Source organism: Aricia agestis, chromosome Z (genome assembly GCF_905147365.1).
Source record: "Aricia agestis chromosome Z, ilAriAges1.1, whole genome shotgun sequence".
NCBI classification, from domain to species: Eukaryota; Metazoa; Arthropoda; class Insecta; order Lepidoptera; family Lycaenidae; genus Aricia; species Aricia agestis.
The window spans coordinates 12051943-12069563 of NC_056428.1; the positions used below are offsets into that span (position 1 = coordinate 12051943).

The 17621-nt window shown below is 37.3% G+C and overlaps 1 protein-coding gene across 2 annotated transcripts in view; it reads right to left on the minus strand.

Moving 5' to 3' along the window:
* The window catches only part of LOC121738722 (transmembrane protein 184B), a 47378-nt gene that overhangs the window by 15673 nt on the left and 14084 nt on the right, over positions 1-17621 (minus strand). For both annotated transcript variants that reach the window (XM_042130948.1, XM_042130949.1), the window contains exon 3: positions 5498-5663. In XM_042130948.1, the coding sequence (XP_041986882.1) occupies positions 5498-5663 (166 nt within the window). The remainder of the gene's footprint in view (positions 1-5497; positions 5664-17621) is intronic.

Here is a 17621-nt window from a genome sequence, read left to right on the forward strand (position 1 = left end):
GACGTGTATCTCTGTCTGTGTGTGTCGATAGCAATTAGCATCACAGCACCCAAACGGGTGGACCGATTTTGATTTAGTTTTTTCTTGTTTGAAAGCTAGCATAATCGAGAGTGTTCTTAGCATTTTATGCCCATTTTATCTACGATTATATTATATCCCCGATAATATGTCGAAATATTATAAACAATTTTAAAACCACACGTTCACCTACCATTAACATTTAACACATTCCAAATGATTGCGCAATGCGTTTAATCGTTAAGCGAAACCGTAACTAAAACATTATGTAGTTAGGTAAAATACATTAATTGCATTTTTGTGGACGATACGTTGGGCTTCATATTTTTCTATGACTCTAGTAAACAGAGGCCAGTGTGTACAAGTATCTGAGGACTCGGTAGCCACTACAGCCTTAGGGTCTACCTGGCTCTATAAGTATACAGAATTTCTGATATAAATTTTAAATAACAATTTTAACTCATACAACCATTGAGAAAATACCAACAAAGTGCATACTGCATTTGTGAAAAAAATATGATACTGTAATAATTAAACCTTTGCGTGACGTGAGGGTAATTAATGCGTTTATAGTTTGTATTAATCATATTATTATTTAATCATAATAATTATCAATTAAGGCCGAAATATGATATAAATCACAACTACCTTTTATAGATTGAATATTTACATCTTTCAATGCCTTACAATAGATATATATGAAATAAAATAATTAATACCTTTAGTATAACTTTTTTTTTATGAAATCAGAAGAACGATCAACATCAGAAGAGTTGCAGTTGCGTTGCCGGCTTTTCAAGAGGGAATGCGCTCTCTTCTTGAAGAATTGTAGGTCGTATTGGTCCGAACATTCTGTTTTGCAACAACTTCCCAACTTACAAAAATCAGCTCTTTCAACAAAAGTGACAGCTTTTTAGTATAGGCAACCTACAAAGTCTGCGCGAAAGCGATCAGTTACTCAGAGCAGCGAGAAATAGTATTAAATTACATTAGATGGCTATATAACGTCACGTACGGAACCCTGTTTTATGGTAACGATATATAATTCAGAAACCTTGTATAATGTAGTAGCAAGTTTAACATCTTGCAGGTAGACTACGTGACTAACATATAAACAAAGAACTAGCAATTCTAAGCAATATTTGATTATGTGGTAGTGGCTAAAGTTCTATGTTTGATTCAAAGGGCTTCTAGAAATCTATTTCTTGACCCAACAACATAGATCAGATACTTCTACAGATTTTGAAAATGTATTCTGTAGACACATTCAAGTAACATTAAAATTTTTCGGTATTAGAACTCATATTCAGCATACTCAATAGGCAGCAAATAAATATATGTTTTAGAAGCCTATACGTAGCCTTATTCATTAATGTATTCGTCATCTCTTAAAATAACCGCTTGAAAGTTAAAAGCCACTTAGTTAAAAGTAATTAGTTTTTTCAACATGCGGAATAAACGTAGCTATTAATTAGTAAGCGAAGACGTGTACTGATAAGGCACTTTATCGCCGCTCCGGTTTGATAAGATTAATGCGTCGCCATCAAAACATTATTACATTTTACAACGTAAATCATACAAAAACGTTTGTCTATACTAATATTATAAAGAGGTAAACTTTGTTTGTTTGTTTGTTTAATTGTAATGAATAGGCTCAAAAACTACTGGACCGATTTTAAAAATTCTTTCACTATTTAAAAGCTACATTATTTACGAGTAACATAGGCTACTTTTTATTTTGGAAAATATAGGGTTCCGCAAGATATTTCAGTTTTTCGGAAACAACCAGAAAATTTACTTATTTTGCGTACGCTGCCTAAACTATAAAGATATAACCATACAATGTTCTAAATAAATGTAGATCTTATAAATATCTACAAAAAAGTCCGCGACACACTATACCTATCTATGTCAAGTGAGGCACAACAACCTTTTTTTTTATTTCAAAATCTTGATTTTTTTTTACTACATTTAATCGCATTTATTTTACTCATGCTTATAATCCTTATCAAAATAAATTATTTCATCTCTAAGCACAGTTTATGTAGACAATATTTGGTCTTTGATTAATTTAAATTGGACGTTTGGTTTAGAAGTTATGGCGAAATTAAAATATTGCGATTTACGCCCGTTTTGAAGTGGGCGCTGCTACCAAGGCGGGGTCGGGACTCGGGGGTGCGCTCGCGGCAGAGGAGCTTAGATCTATTCAGAGTATTGAGTATTGACTATTAAGTAGTAATGTAGATCTATCAGTAGTATCGACGGAGAGCTGACGGTCAAATCAGTCATGTAGCTTCAGCTGTGTTAAAACTCCGTAAGCTACTACCCTGAACAACCCTTTCTGATAATCTGCATGCTGGCAGGCCGTGGGCGGTGGGTGTGAGAGTAGTGGGGTGGGGAAAAAAAGAAAAAAAATGTAGGTTCAGCTGTATTAAAACTCCGTTTACTACTTCCCTGAACAACCTTGTCTGATAATCTGCGTGCTGGCAGGCCGTGGGCGGTGGGTGTGGGTGTAGTAGGGTTGGGAAAAAATTGGAAAAAATGTAGTTTCAGCGACTTAATAGTGTTTGCGATGGTAAATGTTAATTTATAATTTTCTCACATAGATAATAAAGAATAACCGGCCAAGGACTCACGCGCGAAGGGTTCCGTATTTCAGAAGTCTATCTATAGATATTAATTTCAGAAGTCTATCTATAGCGGTCCTTGTGATACAGCCTGGAGTCATACAGTCAGACAGACAGTCAATTTTTTTCATTTTTCTCCACCCCACCACTCCCACACCCACCGCCCACGGCCTGCCAGATTGCAGATTATCAGAAAGGGTTGTTCAGGGAAGTAGCTAACGGAGTTTTAACACAGCTGAAGCTACATGACTGATTTGGTCGTCAGCTCTTAGTCGAGTAGTAGTAGAAGATCTATGAGTAAACAAACAAAGTTTACCTCTTTATAATATTAGTATAGATTAAAAACTACTGAATCGATTTTAATCATTTTTTCAGTGAGTGACATAGGCTATATATTTTTTTACCCGTGCGAAGCCGGGGCGGGTCGCTAGTACATAATATATTTAAAACGTAATAATAATTTATCTGAATAAAATATAAGGTATCCCGCTCCAACACGCACGATATCGTGCGGGACAGCCTTACTGTTCCGAGGATACCAGATCTTGCTTAGTAAAAATGTATTCACCAGCTGCATGGAGTCTTCGATAGCAAAGTTGGATGACAAAAATGTATGGGATTAGACATAATTTATCGCGTTATATCAAATCCCATACATTTTTGACATCTAACTACCCTATCGAAACTGGTGAAGGCATTTTGACTAAGCTCTTTGGAGCAAAACGTTTTTGACTACAACTGAGCCTTTAGTCAAATTATATCCCACCAAAACATTAAATGTAAAAAGGAGCCAAGCAAAATATTGCATAGCCATGCAATATACCTATCGTAAAAAGTTTTCAGATCACATTCAAGCCAAGCCTTCAACTTATTTTGTAATTTAAATCAACATTTAGTGAATTTATTTTTTAATTATTATAGTGGCTCGGCATTGAGCACGAGAAAAACTTCATATTTGGGGTAGTTCATACTTACACAAACGGCAAGCGTAAAGTGTTTTTTAGTATGTAACGACGCATGTGAAGGATGGTACCCAATAAATCCAATCAGTCGCTGATTATTTTTCTAGTGCTCATTGCCAAGCCAACGATTGATAAATTCACTTAATGTTGATTTAAATTACAAAATAAGTTGAAGGCTTGGCTTGAATGTGATCTGAAAACTTTTTACGATAGGTATATTGCATGGCTATGCAATATTTTGCTTGGTTCCTTTTTACATTTAATGTTTTGGTGGGATTTCATTTCTTTTTTTAAGGTTTCTTTTCTTTTCAGCCCCCCTAGAGAAGTGGCAAAACGCTAATTACGCTAGCGCTAACGCTGACGCTACAAAATGTATGGACTTTACATTAGTATTCACTAGCGAAGCGATGACTTATGTCAAATCGCATACATTTTGTAGCGTTAGCGCTAGCGTTAGCGTTAGCGTTTTTCCACTTGTCTAACTGGCAGGTCACGTTAAAACTTTTCTGTACTTAGCTTAGCACCCATTTTCTATCTCTAGGTATATATTCTAGGTCGTAAAATTGATTGATAATAACAGGAAGGTACTTCTACAAAGTACAAATTCTATGACGATAGCCCAACAACTTTTTAACTTTCAGGAGGTTATTCGTGCACCGATGTTACTTTCGATTGAGTATTACGACCTATCCCGGATTTTTTAAACCATAATAATTATACCCCGCAAACAAGCGATACCGCGATATAAAGGGAGTGCTACACCATCTATCGAGCGAGTATGGACTATGGAGTGTACATCGTAATTCGCAGTTCCGATTTCATTTATATTTTAATCGAATTTAATTATCATAGTTTCATTGTTAACTTTGTTAACACTATTTTTCCTTTTGAACGTAAAATAATTATTATGAAGTCGAAACTCATTTTTAATGTTCTTGCAAAGCCACAAACATAAAAATCTTTTCTTTTATTTAATAAAGTTATGTTATACTTTTCAGTTTTTAGGTTTCCTTGCACAAAGGATGGAAACGGGAGCCTATTCCTAATGAGTCTAGACTTCGCTGTCTGTCTGTCGTCCGTCCGTGTGTCACGAGGCTAGATCTCGAGAACCGCAATAGCTAGATATGTATTTTAATTTTTTACAAATTATGTACTTTTGTTGTTGCTATAAATTATAAAAGCTAAAAGTCCAACTAAAATAAAATATATGATTAATCGGGGGACTCATACAAACAAACACGTTTTTTTGCCCTTATTTGCTCTATATCCATAATGGTAAAAGTAAGGTTTTTGAAAATTTCAGAAAATACTTAATTGTATTTCAACTTTAATAATAAGTAATAAAAAGTACATAAACTTGTGATTTAAGGAGGGCTCCCATACAAATTTACGGTATGGAACCCTATGTACGCCAGTCCGACTCGCACTTGGCCAGTTTCATAATTTTTCCTTTCATTGTGGATAACGACCTACCTTGTTGCCAAATTTCAAGGTTCTAAGTCTGCTAGAAGTACCTTAGAATTTTGATGATCTGTCAGTCAGTGAGTGACAAAATGTAGTAACTTTGATCATCCGTAACTATTAAACTATTTATCGAAATGTTATGTAATTTGGAGGTTAAGCTAGTTTTAATACTTGCTCCTAGTCACCGAAATTCTAAATCCCTAGCTTTGTTAACATCGAAGATAAAGCGGGTGTGAAAAAGCCGCGAACCGCTTCGAGAAAAGTATGCTACGGCCGTGCCTTTGCTAAAAAGCTTGGCTGGAGCACTGCCGTGCTCCCAGATTCCATAGTTTCGACGTTTTAAAATAAAGTCTCATAAACCTTACGTCAAATTCCACACCTTTTGACTAAAGCTTTTGGCAACAAAAAGGCGATCGAAATAGTTACCTTCATAACAATCCCTGACGGTGAAGAAGTAGACGTAGTAGGAGTCGCCGTTGAAGAACAGCAGCGAGATCCAGCTGTAGCAGCCGTAGATGGGCACGATGAACAGGATGCGCACTATCCATCGCTGCTCCGACGGGTTCGTGTACCAGCGCAGGTGCTGATAGATCTGCAATGGAAGACGCGGTGATTAATTATGTTGAGTAAGCAATGTACGAACTTATAGTATTTAAAACTGTTAAGGTATTAACTATCCACCGCTTCTTCGGCGGGATCGTGTACCAGCGTAGATGCTGGTAGATCTGCAATGGGTGACGCAGAGATTAATAATGTTGAGTAAGCAATGTATTTCAAACTAATTCGGCATTAACTAATCATCGCTTCTTCGACGGGATCGTGTACCAGCGCAGATGCTGGTAGATCTGCAATGGATGACGCGGTGATCAATTATGTTGAGTAACTAATTAGTAATGTATACAGTACATTGCGTTTGAAGGTAGTGCAGGTCATTCAAGCGAATCAATTAGGTCAAACAGACTAAGAGCTAAGTTAACACCCTACTAATGCAAAGTACAAAGTCTACACACACTCGTATACAAACAAGTAATTAGTTGCGTCGAAGGGCGCAATTTTCTTTTTTTTCTGGTGCATCGTGAAAGGAAATATACTAACTCTTGGCACTGGTAATCTTTTTACCCATTCATCTTACCCCAGCTGACAAAATCAAGAAAACAAGTTGACAAGTTTTGCCGAATGGCAAGGCATGTTCATTCCCAGTTTAACTCCGAGTTTCTGATAGTGATCCCTATGTCGATGTTATAAAAACTTGACAAGGGTAAAATTACTCTAAACATTGTAATCATGAGATTCATGACTCAAATCACAAGTAATGACATCGTTAACGTTTTATCAGCTTTTGGCATGCTAAAAGTCACGCTTCTTTGTCGCCTATCGGTCAGAAGTAGGAACTGAGTGTTACATTATAATAAATTGTATTTTGAGGTGCCGGTTGGCAGCGGGCGACATGAAGCAACCGCAGACGACACTACAGTGGTTTGTATGTATTTTTATGAAATACCATGCGCAGCTAGCGACACGAAGCTAGCGACACTTTCCATAGAAATACATAGAAACCAGTAGTGTCGTGACGACATCGTCTGCTGTCGTTTCATGTAGCCGGCTTCCAACTTGTACCTTTAGGATCGTGTTTTTTCATACATTGCCTGTCATTTTCGTAGATTGAGTACTATTAATTAACCAAGGATAATAATAATAAAACGATAGGTTAATAAATTATTATTAGTCAGTGCCAAACTAATACTTTTATGAGAGTAGGTCACTTTATTTCCGCCGCTCCATGTTCGTAATTGTAGGGCCTCTATGGACGCCGCCGCCCCTAAACCGTGGCCTATAACGGCCTCTTTATAAATCCGGGGCTGTTATTAATAATTGCTTTTAGCTTGTCTATTTGAACATGTAACTATATTTTATAATTTCTAAGTTTCAGTAATCCCCTCTAAAATTGGAAGCAAAAGCCTTCCAATTTTAGTCAGTCATGTTTAAAATTGCAAGTAAAGCATATTATTTAAACTTCGTTTATTATTGTTTACAACAACTAGCTGTGCAAACCTGTTACAATAATTGTTTTAATTTACAAACGAAGGTAATTATTGCTATCTACAGATACTTACCTATTAGTTATTACAAACAGCAAACCTAACAAAACTCTACTTCGCTCTACAAATAACATCGAATGTTAATTTTAACAAATTGATAATAAAAATAATAAGTCAAAGTAACAATTTGAATTTAATTCTCAGAATCGAGACCAAGTTTAATTGCCTGTATGAAATGTTTACTTGCCTTTAAAAAGTTATAATGTTATTCCAAGAATGTAAAGTTAATAAAAACGTCACAAACTAGCGTCATTAGGTACAGTTACTTTGCCGTTATCGCCATATGATTGCCAAACCAAAATATTCTGCAGTAAATATAATCATGTTTACCATAAGGTGGCCAAACCAAAATATTCTGCAGTAAATATAATCATGTTTACCATAAGGTGGCCAAACCAAAATATTCTGCAGTAAATATAATCATGTTTACCATAAGGTGGCCAAACCAAAATATTCTGCAGTAAATATAATCATGTTTACCATAAGGTGGCCAAACCAAAATATTCTGCAGTAGATATAATCATGTTTTGAATTATTGTCACGAGGAAAAGTGTACGGTTCCGCGCATAAAATAACAATAACAAGACAAGGAATATCCATACTAATGTACCTACTACCTAATACTTACTTACCTAATACTAATATTATAAATGCGAAAGTCTGTCTGTACCCTTCACGCCCCAACCGCTTAACCGATTTAGCTGAGTATGGAGATACTTTTTATCCCGGAAAAATGTGCGGTTCCCGCCGTGATAAACGAAATTCGGCGCTACGGAGTTGCAGGCGTCAATCGATGATCTAGTAAATTTATAACACAAGTAGGTATAGGGTATAATACAAGTCTAGAAATTTCTCAATGATGGAAAGTATCACATGTGTTGGAGCGACTTGGAGCTGTTTGCACTGTTGCGATATCGTTTGCGCTCCCCGACATACCATAACTGCGAACGTCGCATTCTAGATCTAGCTAAAATAACAGAGCCATTATGACTGGTCGCTGCTAAGCATTTGTGTATTAACACACAAAAAAATGGTATTCAGTTATGAAAGTATTGTTCTAAATGATCTAAAGAACATGACTGCATTCATAAATCAATAGGTATTTTTTGTGGGATGATACACAAATGCTCAACAGTGTCCATTATTTACTATCATTGTATTTATCTTGATTCATAAAAAAGTAAGTTCTAGTTAGGTACTTGAGATGTTTTTTTTATTAAATAAGGGGGCAAACGAGCAAACGGGGTCACCTGATGGTAAGCAACTACCGTCGCCCATGGACACTCGCAACATCAGAAGAACTGCAGGTGCGTTGCCGGCCTATTAAGAGGAAATACGCTCTTTTTTTAAGGTTTTCAGGTCGTATAGGTCCGGAAATACTGCTGGTGACAGTTCGTTCCAGAGTTTTACGAAAAACGCACTGTGGAAGACTGCCACTCATCAAGGTGATGAGGATGGTATGTTTTTCGCTTGGGACGATGGCGAAAAGTTGCAGGTGGTATGATTCCGAACAAACCCTCAGAGCACTCCCCGTAATTATTCATTTCCAATGCAAGTAATATGGCACTGTTGGATGAAATTGATAGTATTATCAGATTCACCTTCCTAGGAAGTCAGGACAGGATTTACAGTTACGGCTTTAATCTGGGGGCACGGAAGTGTCCCCGCCAAGTCGAGCAAAATATGATTCTACAATCTACTCATCACAGTTTTCGAGTCTCGTGTCACGAGCGTTTCCGACAGCGTTGCTAGTGGTAACGTCATATTTTGCCGCACCAATCCAAAATCTGTAACCGTAAGGCGTTTTGCAGACGACGGGGCGGGGCGGGCCGGTCAGCCGCGGACGGCTGAAATGCCGCGCCGCCAGTGCGCGCCGGGCACTTTCAGCGCGGTCTTTTTGCCCGCCGTGGGCGTTGGTAATATAGGATTCCCTTTGTGCTACGTATATCGTTCGCGGCGAAATTGACCGGCCCGCCCCGCCCCGTCGTCTGCAAAGCGCCTTACAGGAAACTGGTAATAGAACGAAGTGATAAAATGTTTTCAGAATTTCATTATTTCATATTGTGTAACATTTTGGACGAGTGTTTAATCTGCATTAATTTCAGTGCGACGCGACGTCCATAACTTCTGCATATATAGTAAGTACAGGCACTCGATATAACATTTGATACCGTAGTACGACATAAATTACCCACATTGGGGACACCGGCCACCGCGACCGACGGAAACCAACGCGACGTGAGTCGTGACACACCTAGGAAAATGTCTCCGTGCGAAAATTGGAAACTTGACTTTCCCTAAAACTGATAATTGTATCAAGGTCCACCACAACTTAAGTAGTAGCCTTATTAGCATCGTACTCCGTTTCAGATAAATTTGAACTAAATGTTCAAAGCACTCAGTATAGCCGGGTATATACCCGCCCATTTAAAATTTAAATAGTCAAATATTAACCGCATAATTAAGGGGCTATTCCGAAAGACAGACTCAGAAGCTATCTGCATTACTTTCTCAATAAGTCATATCATCAACACCCACTGCTACGCGCTTAGATTTCAGAATAAAATATATTATAATATATTGTTGATTTGATTACAGAATATAATGTATAAATAAAAAACAATGGCACATGAATTCGTTGTATACTTACATTTAGATCAAAATTAATTAAAAGGGTAATTAAAGATCTACCAGAATCTAATGGCAATTTTTGACATCAGATTTTCAAAAAATATCCTTGATCATTGGATAAATTTTTATATTTGCACGTTTCCACACACATAATCAGGCGCTATAAGAAACAACTAGAGATCGCCCAATGGTCGAAATTCGACCTTAGTTTCAACGACATTAGGACTACTACCTATATTTTGTAAAAAATATATACTTTATCATTTTTTTTCAACTCTTGTCTCTGGGACTTAGCTGATCTCAGACTGGCCGTGTAAGAATTGTCTAATAGTATCTTAAATTCAATAAAAAAAACTCTAATCCTTTTTCAATTTGTCAACTTGTTGTCAACAGACTTGAACCATAAATAAAAGAGTATAAGTAATTCGTATGTATAGGCTTGTCACTCAAAAATCTGTCATTTCTCATGTGTGTGTGTTGTAGTGTGTGTAATGTTTTATTTGTTAAAAAAATGTGTGATAAAAGCATAATTTCAAAATAATATTAGTTCGATGCACTCCTTCACCATATAAACTATAACTGTGCAAAATTTCATGCACCTACGTTTCCCCATTTTTCGTAAAAAGGGTTACAAAGTTTTTCGTTCGCGTAATAATATTATGATAAGGATCAAAATGTTTTATTCCAATTACCCCGGTATTGCTAATAGAGTCAATTTATTTTTCCACTTTTTTGCCATCAGATACTTTACCATCAGATATTAAATTAATGTTGAATTCTCAAGAAATGTTAACAATCGTCTTTAATTGCTGTGATTGCGGACTTCATTTTAATCATAGACTAAAAATTCAAAATACTTTATTAATTGAATCACTAACGTTTGTTTCATAACATTTATTGTCTGTTACCTCTTCAAGCATAAACCAGTTACATAGGTACTGATTTTGAGGAAACTTTATATGGGATACTTTGAGCTCTGGGAAAGGAGATGAAATAGAATGCTGAATATTGTACAGTTTTCGTACGACAAAAAGACTTTTGTGGCAATATCTAGTAAGCTTTTAAAGTAGACAGCAACAAAATTTACACTTCTCACTCGCATACATAATATAATATGAACAAACAACGCCACCTCCAGCAAAAAGTAACGAAAATTCTTAACTTGGTCTACGAGGGCTGCTATTTATGTATCCGGAACTGGCCACTTACAAGAACAATATTTAAAAAGTAATTACAACATTTGAAAATAGAACTCTTTGGTTGAAGAATACATTTTGTTTCATGTGACTGTCAATTATTTTTCCATTGTGGCGTCATTTTGAAAATTGCGTGTCTTCATTTGCCATGGATTTAACGCGTGAACATTTTCGTGCAATGATTTACTACGATTTTCGGCGCGGGCTAAATCAACAACAGTGCTTTATTCAACTCACCGCAACTTTTGGAGATGAAGCACCATCAAAAACCACTGTTTATCACTGGTACAGTGAGTTTAATCGTGGGCGGTCTATGCTCACGGATGAAAATAAAGAAGATCGCCCAAAAACAGCTGTTGTCCCACAAAATATAGATGCTGTGCGGGAACTAATAATGCGTGATCGTCATGTTACATATCGCGAGATAGAGGCGTCCTTAGGCATAAGTATGACGAGCATACATAATGGCGGCTCTCGACATAGGCGAACGCGTTGGCCAACGCGTCTGCAGACGCGTTGGCCCAATGTGTAGAACGGGCGTTCGCGCGTTGGCCGTAGGTATTTAGACGTTGGCCAACGCGCGAACGCCCGTTCTACACATTGGGCCAACGCGTCTGCAGACGCGTTGGCCAACGCGTTCGCATATGTCGAGAGCCGCCATAAGATATTACACGAACATTTTGCTGTAAAAAAAATATGTTCGCGTTGGATTCCGCACAACTTGACAATCGATCAAAAACGGGCTCGTGTCGATTAGTGCAAAAAAATGATAAAAAAATACAACCGTGGTACGTCAAAAGCCGTTTATAATATCTACACAGGTGATGAATCTTGGATCTATGCATATGACCGCGAAACTAAACAACAGTCAACGGTGTGGGTGTTCCAAGATGAGCCGAAACCAACAAAAGTTACTCGTGCAAAAAGTACTTTGAAGCAAATGGTCGCCTGTTTTTTTGGAATTAATGGACATGTGGCTACAGTGCCATTAGAGAATCGTAAAACGGTTAATTCTGAATGGTATACGACCATTTGTTTACCAGAAGTCTTTGAAGAAATAAGAAAGGACAACCGACAACGCAGAATCATATTACATCACGACAATGCTAGCTGTCACACCTCAGCTGAAACAACTCAGTTTTTGGAGGGTCAAAAGATCGAATTGACTGGTCATCCGCCGTACAGCCCTGATTTGGCACCTAACGATTTCTTTTTATTTCCATACGCGAAGAACAAATTACGTGGTCAACGTTTTTCGAGCCGCGAAGAGGCTGTTGATGCGTTCAAAATGCACGTTTTGGAGATACCTCAATCAGAATGGAAAAAGTGCTATGAAAATTGGTTCCAGCGTATGCAAAAGTGTGTCGATCAGCGCGGCGAATATTTTGAAAAGCAATAAAACCATATTAAATGATATATGTTTGTTTCTTTTTTTAATTCCGGATACATAAATAGCAGCCCTCGTAACGGTAGAAAAATTATGATTTCGATTACAAAACAAGAACGTCTTGACTCTTGCCCCGGTGCGACCTTCTGAATAATAAATGTGTGGCGTGTACACTGTTCATTATTTTTGCGGACCACCTGTGCCACAATATTATAACCATAATAACCAAATTTTATTGTGCCCAAGTGTGTGCGCAGTACACAAGGGTACTCTCTATTCCTTTACTCTCATAACCCAGTGGGACGGAAGACCGACACGACTGCCGAGAGGTCAGGCGCAGGACCGACTTTTTACATGCCCATCCGACGCATGGATCATCTTACTTGTCAGAGTTGTCAGACAATCAGGTGATCAGCCTGCATTGTCCTACCCAAATATGGAAATAACATGTTTCCATCGCGGGAATCGAACCCACGACCTCCGAGTCAAGAGCCGCGCACTAAAACACTGGGCCACGGAGGCGATAATAACCATACTTAAAATCAAACTAGCTCACAGTGTCACAACTCACGTGATGCTACATTTACTACTTCCAGATATCTAAAAGTACGTCCATGTGTGCGTGTACTCTTGCGGTATAAAGATGGTCTACTGTATTACTTATATTATGGTTGGACCCTAATTGGGTTTTATAGCAGAGCGGGGCACTTATCTAAAGACGCGCAGGACAGTAAAATGTCCTTATAATGTGACCTTGACTTGGCTAAGTAGGTACTTGGGAGACTGCTGTAGTTATGTCTATTGTGGCTCAGAGCTCAAAGTTATTATAACCTTAAAAATAGGTTTTTCTCCTACCTTCATAACTTAAAAATATGCGGTTTCACAGGGATTAGAACTAACTAGTATTTCATCTCCTAAAGCCTATGGGGTTACTAAATTTCATGAATAATATAGGCTATAATAATATAGGCTCTCGGCAGCGCCTATATAATGATAATATATGCGCTGCCGAGAGATCTATTACAAGATTGTCTACTTTAATGGCGTTAGCTGCGTTAGGGCGCTTGTGCACTACACGGAAATTTACCGTCCGGCGTTCATAACTTTCACGTTTCCCATAATATAAATTTAAATAAGGTAGAAATCGAGCTGCCGCGCCGCGCCGGATGGTAAATGTCCATGTAGTGCACAAACGCCCTTAAGCGTGCGCCCGGCGCGGCCACCCGCGACCGCGAGGCGTGCTTGTTTGATGTCACCCATAGCTTAGAGTTGAGCGGGTCAGCCGGGCAGGGCAACCGCGCCGGGCATACGCTCAACGCAGCGAACGCCCTAAAAAGATTTAGGTACTAAGTACGTTTTTGTTTTCTAAGATTCTAAATATTTGTATGTCCGGCGCTCAACGATGAAAAATACCTTATCATTATCTCACCCAAAAAAGGGTTCCAATATTTTTTTGGTAAAAGATTAATTAATGAATTTTTTGTTTTCTCTAATTAAAGGGTTTTTGAAGGATGAACTTGGCTTACCCTAATTCATTCTTACAAAAAATAACGGCCGTAATAAATAAATTGTGTAGAATATTGTGAGAAGGGGGTTTCTTCCTCCTCCTTTGGACCAGAGGCTTCTAAGATCTGAAAATTCGCAACGTCCCTTTTGGGCGTGATACTATATTCTTTCTGGTTTTTGCGTTTTCTTAACAGGAATTTTTCAGAACTTTTAGATTGGTTAATGTTTTGAAAGTGCTCAAAAGATAACTCCTGTCCAAAAACCTCAAAAAGTGGGTATTTGTAACATTTGATCTATATATGCGTTAAATGGTATCACTAAATGGATTTCCACTTATGCCAATTCCCACCAATTCCCAAGCCAAGCACAATTTAACGCGTCCACACTCGGGTGTTAGTTGTCACTGTCAAAAATTCAATTTCCCCATTTCCTCGCATCCAGGAAAATTGTTTTCCGAGCGTTTTATGGCCACTTCACATTTTCAGTGAGATTAATGTGTCATATTATATCGTACATTTGCATTTTAATCCTTTTTTATTTGATCTTGGCCTCCTTTTGCTGCCTCTTTTTAACAGGAAGAATTTTTAAACACTATCCAATCTTTTAACAGTGGATATACACAAGAAAAAAGCAACTTGCTAAGTTAAAATAGGTAACTTAAACTGAGGCACTAAGGCACTCGCTGGTAAAAGTTTGGATGGATAGATGAGGTGTTTAAAAATTCTTCCTATATTATTGAATAGTACCTGGATGACCGAGCTTTGCTCGGTATAGCAAACACTCATTGACTTCGTGTTACTTAACAACGCCATCTGCTGGAATGCTTTAGCAGTTGCTCACAAAATAGTATTATTATTCGCCAATAGATGTCAGAAAGAGTCATATTTTTCAGTTTATCGATTATCGATAAAACACGAATAAAAAGACATTTTCTGCGGGCGGTAAATCTAGCTAGGAATCATTTAAAATGATTCCTAGCTAGATTTACCGCCCCCAAAACCACCTATATATATATACTAAAGATATAAGATAAGATAGAGGAACTTAAAAAATTAGCTTAGGGCGTGAATCACGCCGGTGGAAATATCTCAAGCTGAGGCATAGTTCTCTCACGGTAAAACTGTTTTTAACCAAGACTTGCTTTGAAATTGTGTATTCTTGGTTACATATTATTAAGCCGTTAATGTCCAAGACTGGGATAATTGTTTCTACTTAGACTCTTACATCCTTTAATAAAATATGCTTTATACTGTAATCTGTATTCTTAGAACAGAGTATCACTCTTTAATACTGTAATGCCTGGGACTGGTTATTTTAAATCATGGTATAATTGCCCAAGCATACGACGGCATTTTTACAAATATATAGCCGGTTTATTCCAGAGAAATGAACTGGTCAGAACATCTGAGAGCAACCAAGATAATATTATTTCATTTACCGAACGATTTCTAGAATGTTCAAAAATAGTTGTCGCCCTTTCCCAGCCTTGACGAGTTGCTCAAATCGATCTGACATTTGGCAATAAGAGCGGTGGAATCGACCATTTAAACCGGTTGGGTCTGTTCTTTTTATGTTACCTCTATGCAGTATTATGCTTTTATTTACGTAAGGAACTAGTTTTCTACAGATCGCATAATAACTCTCAGACGCCTTTATATGTAAGAAGCTCTCAAAAACAGCCTGTCCTTTCATTATACTTACAAAGATATTGCTTTTTAGGGTTCCGTACCCAAAGGGTAAAAATGGAACCCTATTACTGAGACTTCGATGTCTGTCCGTCTGTCTGTCTGTCTCCAGGCTGTATCTCAAAAACCGCTATAGCTAGACTTCCGATATTTTCACAGATTGTGTATATCTGTTGCCACTATAACAACAAATAGTAAAAACAAAATAAAATTAACATTTAAGGGGGCCTCCCATACAAAAAACACAATTGTTTGTCTATTTTTGCTCTACAACGGTACGGAACCCTACGTGCGCGAGTCCGACTCGCACTTGGCCGATTATTTAAATAGCGCTAGGAGGCTCTGAAAGGGCATGTTATCTTTGTTATTCTATAAGTCGGTACCGTGACAGGCTGTGAGTAAATGAGGTGGTTCCGCATCTTAATATGTGAGTTTATTTTTAACCGACTTCCAAAAAGGAGGAGGTTATATGTTCGTCTGTTTATAAACAGACGAACATATATATTTTTTTGTATGTTCAACCATAATTTCGCCGTTTGTGGACCGATTTTCAGGATTATTTTGTTGTTGTACAGGGTTGAATCCGAGGTTGGTACCATGTTCACAAAAGTGGTGATCTGATGATGGGATCCGTGAGGAATCGAGGGGAATCCTCGAAATTTGTATGGAAACATATAGTGATTTCGATTTTTTAAGAAGCATTTGAGGTAAATGCTACGAAAAAGTAAGATTTCGCACCAGGTTATACCCTGGATCCGAAGGTACCGAACAGAACTTTTGAATCCTTATAGATACAGGTTCGGGGATTTCGGCGTTGATTAAACAACTGAAAGCATAAGCCAACGCATCAATTTGATTGATCATCATCATCACAACCATAACTATACCATGGGCCATCACATTATAACCCAACTATTGGTACTTTTCGTGATATTTTGCATCGAAGCAGATGTTTTTGATGATTACTTCGCTGTTTATGGACCGATTTTCAAAATTTTTGTGTTGTCGTATAGGATATAATCTTAATTATTTTGAATAACAATTACGAAAGCGGTGAGCTGATGATGGCATCTATGAGCAATCGAGGAAAATCCTTAAAATTTATGAAAACACTCATAGTGGTTAAAATGTTGTTTCTAGTAACTTAAGCATATGTTACAAATAAGAAAATATTTCATACGAAGGTGTATCTTGGTCCAAAGACACTGAACAGAACTCCTGAATCTTTAAGATAAAAGCTTAGGAATTGCAGCATCGCTTAGATAACTGCAAGCATTTACCACAATTTCGCTTACAGTAATAGAATATGGATAGTTAATATTCGTAGTAATTATCTACGCATAAAGCCTTGTCTTGTAGATAACTAAAAAGAGTAAAATTATTATTTGTTAACAAAAAATTGAACCCGACTTCCAAGGAAAAAACAATATTCCTAAAAATAATTCTTATTCTTCATTAGTGCCTTTTTCAAAATTCGACTAAATCTCAATTCTCAACGAATTCTGTACTTACTAAATTTTCATTCTTTTGAAGTCGGTACTGGCTAAGTTATAATGTCAAGTATCTCAGTTGTGAGCTGTTACCGACTTCAAAAACATGAAAGTTGAGTACAGAATTCGTTGAGATTTAGTCGAATTTTTGTCATTTTAGGAATATTGTTTTTACCTTGGCCTTGGAAGTCGGTTTCAATTTTTTGTTAAAAAATAATAATTACAAGCAAGCATACAATGTTCACAAAATTATATATTTAAAATGACGTTTCCTCGCCCTAAATGAATATTATTCATAAGTACATCAGACTAATCTTATATCAATATCATTTAAAAACATCGTCCATCTTCACTCAATTGTTTTCTAATATTCCAGTCATGCTCCCAATGGCTCGTAATAACTAAGTAATGGCTTTAACAATCTTAATAGCATCGTAACGATGAGGAAAGATGACGCAAAAACGTGTTCGTTCGCCTCGCTCGCTCGATCATCCGCTACTTTCACGATACACGGTACATCACGAGAACCGTATTAAAGGGAAACACTTTTTGCTAC